This window comes from Buteo buteo, chromosome 1 (assembly GCF_964188355.1).
Source record: "Buteo buteo chromosome 1, bButBut1.hap1.1, whole genome shotgun sequence".
NCBI classification, from domain to species: Eukaryota; Metazoa; Chordata; class Aves; order Accipitriformes; family Accipitridae; genus Buteo; species Buteo buteo.
The window spans coordinates 6,320,625-6,328,275 of NC_134171.1; the positions used below are offsets into that span (position 1 = coordinate 6,320,625).

The 7,651-nt window shown below is 55.9% G+C and overlaps 1 protein-coding gene and 1 long non-coding RNA gene across 2 annotated transcripts; one reads left to right on the plus strand and one right to left on the minus strand.

Moving 5' to 3' along the window:
- Nucleotides 1–345: 345 nt before the first annotated feature.
- LOC142036860 (uncharacterized) lies at nucleotides 346–2,501 on the minus strand. Its single transcript, XR_012652242.1, has 4 exons — nucleotides 2,147–2,501; nucleotides 1,738–1,868; nucleotides 955–1,042; nucleotides 346–497 (listed from the first exon to the last, which is right to left on the minus strand). It is a non-coding gene; the product is annotated as an uncharacterized LOC142036860 (long non-coding RNA).
- A 1,072-nt stretch (nucleotides 2,502–3,573) lies between these two features.
- Nucleotides 3,574–7,441, plus strand: FOXI3 (forkhead box I3). Its single transcript, XM_075040567.1, has 2 exons — nucleotides 3,574–4,276; nucleotides 5,675–7,441. Exons 1-2 carry the CDS (start codon nucleotides 3,574–3,576, stop codon nucleotides 6,262–6,264), a joined length of 1,293 nt encoding a protein of 430 aa, XP_074896668.1. The 3' UTR covers nucleotides 6,265–7,441.
- The last annotated feature ends 210 nt before the right edge of the window (nucleotides 7,442–7,651 follow it).

Genomic DNA, 7,651 nt, shown 5'->3' on the forward strand with positions numbered 1-7,651 from the left:
TCCTTGATATTCTTGAGAGTGGAGCCACAGTCCTGGACCACTGCGAGAGAAAAGATAATTCTCCTGTCTTGTCCCTGAGGATGAAGAACTCATTCCCAATTTCGTTGATGACTCTGGAGAAAGATACCATCTGCACATGAAGAACTCTTTTATATGTGGGCCATCGAGTTACTGCCTTGCCTCTTGCCAGCCCTAGGGAGAAAGTGAGACTTATATTGCAAATGCAGCCAAAACAAACCAAACCTGTGGTTCCTGCTTCACTGCAGCAATTTGGAGCCATTGAAGGGATCCTGGTCTCTCTCTCCTACCGGTAAAGTCAATAGCAGCCAATATGGGCTATTAGGTCCTGATCCTCCAGCATGTTCCCTGTACCTTGACCTCAGCATCCTCGGGAGACAGAGAGAGAGACCCAGGTGGAAGCAGGTATCGGTTGCCACTGCGAGACTGGGTGCTCAGATCTGAGGCATTTTCAGGTTTCCATGTTCAGCTGTACACACCTGAAATTCACAACAGGAAAGTGAAGCCTGTACCTACATGTTCAGAGAAGCAGGGCCTTAGAGGCGAAGACAGTGTCTTCCTAGCAGGGGGAAAAGCGCTTGCCACATGCACGACAAGGACAAGCACAACACCAAAGCCAATGGTGTGGCTAGCACAAGGCAAGGATGGGGAGGATCTTCCTCTCCTGCAGCACTTTTCCTCGGGAAGCCTTGAAACACTTTCCAAGGCAGCTGGCTGGAGAGGTTTGCACGTAATCGCAGCTGGCTGGGGATACGGTTCAGCCCCGACTCCCAGGTGCCATGAGCTCCTCTACCCGGCAGAACTTACTGCCACACTTGTAATGCCAGCGCTAACAAATGTCCCAGCGTCTCGGTAATAACAGAGTAATTTCACAGCATTGCTCAAGCCCAACCCCGAATCTGCTCGCAGTGATGGACAGTAGCCTCAGACTCTTACCTTGAAACTGATTTCAGTTTTGCGTTTCGGCACTTCGCTTGCCAGCTTCTCGGTGTGTTTCTGAAAGGCAAACATCTCCCAGACCTCTCTGGAAAAAAAGCAGCATTTAGAAAGCAGAGGGGCAGAGTGCTGGATCTCTTCATGCTGCTCTCCTCGTGCCTTGGCAGAAGGTAACAGCAACAGGTTTGTACTGAGAGCTGACGATGTTTCGAGGCAACACGGCGTGCTACTTGCAGAATAAGCGCATTAAGAAAATTAAACATTTTTACAGCCGTCACACCATCAAAGCTTTATTCTCTCCACTCTTTAAATTAAGTGTTGGTTTGCATATCCGTGCCATCCCAACTATGTAATAACCTCTCTAAAGCTATTTTTGTTTCACTTTCCTTACTATTTGGTAAAGCAAGCTGGAGTTTTCTGAGGACACGCATTTTTATTAGAGCTAATTCAGCATTATTTTCTCACCCATTTCCTTTGTTGGAAGCAGAGAAATCAACTAAAGAAAACTCGAAGGCAGCATACCATGCCTCTGAGGGAAACTGCCTTCCCCGCCTCGTCATAGCCGGGCTGTTCCTCTAGATGGCTCTGCCTTTGCCCAAATACATCAAATCCCTGAAGCAATAAATCCCAATTTCGAGCGATATACGGTGATACCTCTCCCTCTTGCAAAGATCGTGGGTTTTTTAAGCAAATGCATAAACACAGATTTGTTGTAATTTTAGAGAATAACTTTTTCGACTTAGCTCTTCAAACACAGAGGGAAGTTGCTTTTTAAAAATCTACCTGTTTCTTTTCCTATAGATGTCCTTTCTAGCTGTGATTTCCCCACAAACTGCTTGTTTTAGATGCTTGTTGTCCGGTCAGACTTCAGATCAGCATTTTCCAGTGCGACCTTTCTCCAAAGAGATGCGGAGCTGTTAAAAATGATAAAGGCAAGGAAGCTGAGAAGGGAGAAAGCACCTTACGAAACATAATGCAGATTTTTCTCCTGCTGTTCTGGCTATCCACATACACACGGTAAGCTCTTTCCCCAAAAGATACAAAATAAAATCAGCAGCAGCAACAGTGACAGAAACAAAATAACAACAGACCCCCCCCCCAAAAAAAACCCACCCCAAAAAACCCCAAACCAAACACATCCTCTTATGATTAAAGAAGGAAACCCAAAATCATAATTCTTTATCACACTTACTTTTAAATGATTGTCTCCAAACTGTCTGTCCACTTGTTTTAAAACGAAATATAATGGTGAAAGTCCTCCAGTTACTACATCCCTGCTTAGATCACATGAGGGATGAAAATTTGGGGTTGGAGGTAGCCCGGGAAAGCTGCCCCGATCCGGCTTCACTGATTTATGTGAGTGTTTATAACTATTTTATCGAAGACATAAAACGCAAAGACTTTTCCCAAACGTTCCTCTCTCCCCAAAATCCTGACGTCAAATCAAGACACCCGGCGCTTGCAACCCTGGGGAGAGCGCTTGGCATCTGTACCCAGAAAGGGGATTTTTACGCATTTTCACCAGCAGAGAAGGGAGTAACGACCCCGTTTAAGACCCGGGGATTTACACCTTCTAAGCGACAGACAAAGACTCTCTAAATTCTCCCGCACCGTTGGCCGTCTTTTTCTCGTTATACGTGTGGGTCCGACGGTGTGCTTCGCCCCGGACGAGAAGGATTTGCCGGAGCTGGTCCCCGTATAAACCGCGGGGTGTCGGGATCGTTAGGAATACCGCGAGTTTTTCCTCTGCAGGAGGATGCGCTTTCTTTCCCTCGAGCTTCCCCCGAGGCACGAAGGGGAAAATCGACTTTTATTCATTCCAATCGCGCCCCGCGACTGCCAGCCCGTTCCTCCCGCAGTACCGAGCGAACACGCCGATGTTGTTTGTTTGTTTAATTTCGGGCAATTCCTTATCCCGAGCTAATTAACTGCCATCTCAGCGCCGTCTGTTGTGAGACGGGGCGGCAAAATTACACATAAATAACACGACTTTAAGCGAATTTCACCCTTCGCGCGCCCGTCGGGGCAACCGCAGCGATGCTAATCTCCCCCCCCCCCCCCCCGGACCTCAATTTCGGGACCGAAGGGATCAGAAGGGATCGGGGACGATGGCATCCCTGGGAAAGGGGGATCGGATCCCTGAGCGCCGGGGCAAGGGCGGAGAGACCCCCGCGACGGGGACCACAGCGTGGGGAGGGGGGGGGGGGTGCAGTCTCGGGGATGCTGCCCCCGCGCTGCCGGGAGCCAAATCCCTGGAGCCTCCCGCAGGTCCCCCCGCCCCGGTCCCTCCCCTATCGCCGCTTTTGGGGCCCGGCCTTGCCCCCCTCCGCCTCCCTCCCCCGCCGCGGAGCCGCGCTACTGGCTGCTCCCTTGCGCGCCGCCGCCGCCCGCCCAGCCCCGGCCGCGGGCGGGGAGGCCGGGCGGACGGCAGCTCCTATAAGGGTGCCGCGCCGCAGCCCCCCGGGATTTTTTTTTTTTTGGTCTGGGGCCACCGGGGCCGCGGGGGGGGGGGGGGGAAGAAGAGAGACGACGGGACGACGACGCGACGACGACGGCGGCTGCCCGCCGGAGAGGACGGGAGCGGCGGGGAGCGCCGGCCGCCCTGCATGGGCAGGGATTATGAGCGCCGGTGAGTTGCAGCAGGCGCAGCCCAGAGCCTCGGCGGCACCGGCGGCCGCCCCCGCGCCCCCGCAGCCCCGCAGCGCCCAAGAAGCCCCCGACATGGCGGTGTACTGCAGCGAGAACTTCAGCGTCTACCCCCAACCCAGCCTCCACCCGCCCGGCGCCGCCGCCGCCGCCGCCGCCGCCGCCGCGGCCGCCGCCGCCGCCGCCGCTTCCTCGGGGCAGCGGGCGGGCGGCTACGCGCTGGGGGACTACGGGGCGCCCGCTAACGCCGGCTACCTGTGGGGCATGAACAGCCCCGCGCCCTACCTGCAGGGCCCGCCGGGCTCCGCCGCCGCCGCCGCCGCCCCTTTCCTGCCGCCGGCCTCGTACGGCTGCTCTCGGGGCGGGCAGCTGGTGGGCTCGCCCTCGGCGCCCGGTTCGCCCTCGGCGGGCGGCGCGGAGCTGAGCTGGCTGAGCCTGGCCAGCCAGGAGGAGCTGCTGAAGCTGGTGCGGCCGCCTTACTCCTACTCGGCGCTGATCGCCATGGCCATCCAGAGCGCCCCCGAGAGGAAGCTCACCCTCAGCCACATCTACCAGTACGTGGCCGAGAACTTCCCCTTCTACAAGCGCAGCAAGGCGGGATGGCAGAACAGCATCCGCCACAACCTCAGCCTCAACGACTGCTTCCGCAAGGTGCCCCGCGACGAGGACGACCCCGGTGAGGCCGCCAAGCCGCGCCGCGCCGGGTGGGAGGGAGGGAGGGAGGGTGGGTGGGCTGCGGTGGGCGCAGACCCCGCGGGGCCGCCGGCACCACCGTGAGGAGAGCGGGCGGCAGCCGTCCCCCTCGTCCGGCGGGTCCCTCGGGGCGGGCGCTGTGAGGAGAGCGGGCTCCCTCGTCTCTTTTAGCCGGGCGCTGTGAGGAGAGCGGGCTCCCTCGTCTCCTTTAGCCGGGCGCTGTGAGGGGAGCGGGCTCCCTCGCCCCCTCTAGCCGGGCGCTGTGAGGGGAGCGGGCTCCCTCGTCTCTTTTAGCCGGGCGCTGTGAGGAGACCGGGCTCCCTCGTCCCCTCTAGCCGGGCGCTGTGAGGGGAGCGGGCTCCCTCGTCCCCTCTAGCCGGGCGCTGTGAGGGGAGCGGGCTCCCTCGTCCCTCTAGCCGAGCGCTGTGAGGAGAGCGGGCTCCCTCGTCTCTTTTAGCCGGGCGCTGTGAGGAGAGCCGGCTCCCTCGTCCCCTCCAGCCCGGCGCTGTGAGGAGAGCGGCCCCCCTTCGCCCCCGTCTGGCCCGGCGCTGGCCCCCGCGGGAGGTGTAGGCGAGGGGCGGCTGGCCCCAGCCCTCACCCCCTCCCCGAGCAGGCCGGGAGTGCCGGTTGTGCAAGGCCCGGCTCCTTCGGCCGTGATTCACGGCTCCCCTCCCTGCCCGCCCCTTCGCCGGCCCGGCCCCGGGGCACCGCCGGTGCCCGGGAGTGGGCGGAGGCGCGCCCGGGCAGCGCTGGTCCGGCCCGGCAGGGAGGGGACGAGCCGGGCTGGAGCCTGTGCTGGGGGACGTTGTGGGGTCACTGCTCCCCTCAGGCCCGGGCGAGAGGCGTGTGGGGACAGCTAATAGCACCGCAGCCCCCTCGCACTAAGTCCTGGGCGTGGGGGCAGCTCGTCTGCAGCCCCCACAGCTCAGCGCTCCCCTCAGCCCGCCTTTCCACCAGCTCTTCTGAGAAAAGCCGCGGCAGGGGCACCACCGTGTCACCCACTGCTGAGGAGGCTGCAAGGGCCCCTTCTTGCTGTGGGGCAGCCAAGAGCAAGGGGAGCCTGGCTTCGCGTTCCCTTCGGCCGGGTCGGAGGCAGAGGCGCAGATCCTCCGGGGAGGTTTATGTTCTGGGGTGGGGAGGTTCTTCTCCTCCATGTGGCCCGTAAGGTTCACTTGGGCATCGGAGGGGTGCAGGGGATGATGTCCTGGAGCCAAGGTTTGGATCCTTGTACTGGACAACAGGCAGAGGAGGAGGAACAGGTGTAGGAGAGATGGGGGTTCTGTGCTGATCGGGCAAGACATCAATATTGCTTATCTGTCTGCGGTGGGGCTCGCTGTCACAGAAGTTGACTTTCTCTCTTGTTTCTCTTGTTTTCCACCAGGGAAGGGAAACTACTGGACCTTAGATCCCAACTGTGAGAAGATGTTTGACAACGGGAACTTCCGTCGCAAACGCAAACGGCGCTCTGAGCCCAACGCCCCCGCGACCGCCTCTGCGGCCTCCTCTCTGGGGGGCCTGAAAGCCGAGGAAGAGAGACCCATCCCAGCTGCAGGCAAACCGTGTGGAAACAGCCCACCCCCAGAGCTGGACCCCTCGCCTTCTGCTAGGGACCATCCAAAAAGCTCCTCTCCCTCCGGTATCATTTCATCCACCCCTAGCTGCCTCAGCACCTTCTTCAGCGGCATGAGCTCCCTGAGCAGCGGAGGCAGCCGGCTGACGGGGGGTCTCGGCAGTGACCTGCATCACAGGAACTTCTCTGCTGGACAGCTGAGCAGTGGCACTTTCACCCCTTCCAGCAGCTCTTCTCAGGAGGTGCCTTCACCAGACCAGCTGCAGCGGGTTGCGGGACCTTCCCCTGCATACTACAGCTCCTTCCATCCCAGCAGCAGCAGCCAGGGAGCCCAGTACAACCACTACTACAACTTCACGGTTAACAGCCTCATCTACACCCGGGATGGAACGGAGGTGTAGGATGCTGGGGCAGTCGGCCGGCGAGCGCTGCAAAGGGAATGGGAGTTGCAGGTGTATTTGGCAGCACGGAGGACCATATGCGTTTGCAAACAGCATTTCAATGTGGACACTTCCCAGGAGTTCTTCCAGGAGGACAGATCTTCTCACCTTTCAAAATAAGAACACCCCTTAAACACCAGCAGAAGGCAGATGCAAAGTCTTTTCCCCATCCTGGAAAATGTTAGGTGGTTTAGATGGCTTGCCATCTAAATTCTGCAGATGAAAGCAAACTGAATTAACATTTTCAGAGGTTTCTAATCCTGAATGTAGAATAAGAAGTTTAAAAACTATAACCATAAAGCGATACCAGCAAGAGCCAAGTGTAGACATCCAGTGAGTCTTAGAAGAGAACAGGAAAAAAAAAAATGAAGAGATTTCTTATGAAGTGCCTTGTACAATGTATTAAAAAACTCTTCTGCCAGCAATTGCCTCTGTAAGCCCTTGTTTTCTGCCCTGATCCTGCAATATGCAATGCATGGGGGGGATGCTTTGGGTAAACACCCACCCAAAACCTCCTCGAAACCCACGGAGGTTTGCTCTGGTCTTCCTGTGTATGGCATATTGTACAGCCAGGGCCGTGTCTTGTAAAACAATCTTTTTCCCGGAGCTTAGTACCAAAGATAACTCTAGCCATGCAGCTTTAGCACGAGAATAAACACTGGAGTATTTTTATACATATTTGTACGTAATGTAACTCTTCTGTACATATGTTTCTATGTGGTTTTATATTTGTAAATTATGCTCTGGAGCTGTACTTATTTATAATGTGTTTTAAACTTTGTTAAAGTTTATTTTACTTCGTTTTCCCTTTTTTGTTGTTTTATTTGTTTTGAATTTTTTGTTGGTTTTGTTTTTGTTTGTTAGTGTATTAATGAAACTTTTCAGGCTGAACAGCTGTTGGGAATAAAACGTTAACAATTGTTAGATTTTTGCCTGGTTGCTCCTCAGTATGTTTGAGGTATTTCAAAACTCTGTGGGAGACAGGTTTTGCTTTCACGTGGTTTGGGATAAAAGGTGCAAAGATTTATGAACAATTTCATCTGCGCAGTAAGACAGAAAAAGACTGCTCTTGGCCCAAAGGAGAAGCATCTGAGCTGACTTGCAGCCTCTCGTGGTCCTGCTGTGCAGAGTGGGCACTCTGGGCTTTTTTGTTTGTTTGTTTTTGTCAACGGTCTGAATTACAACTGTCCTTTTTCAGCCTGGTTTAGTAAAAAAAAAAAATAAAAGCTTTCAAAAGTAAAAGAAGCGGGGCTGGTTCCAGCGTGGTGCTAGCTAGCAGGAGGTACGAAGTCTGAGCTTGACTGTTGGCTCGATCGGTTTTGCAAATCTGTTTTTCGAGTGGAGTTGC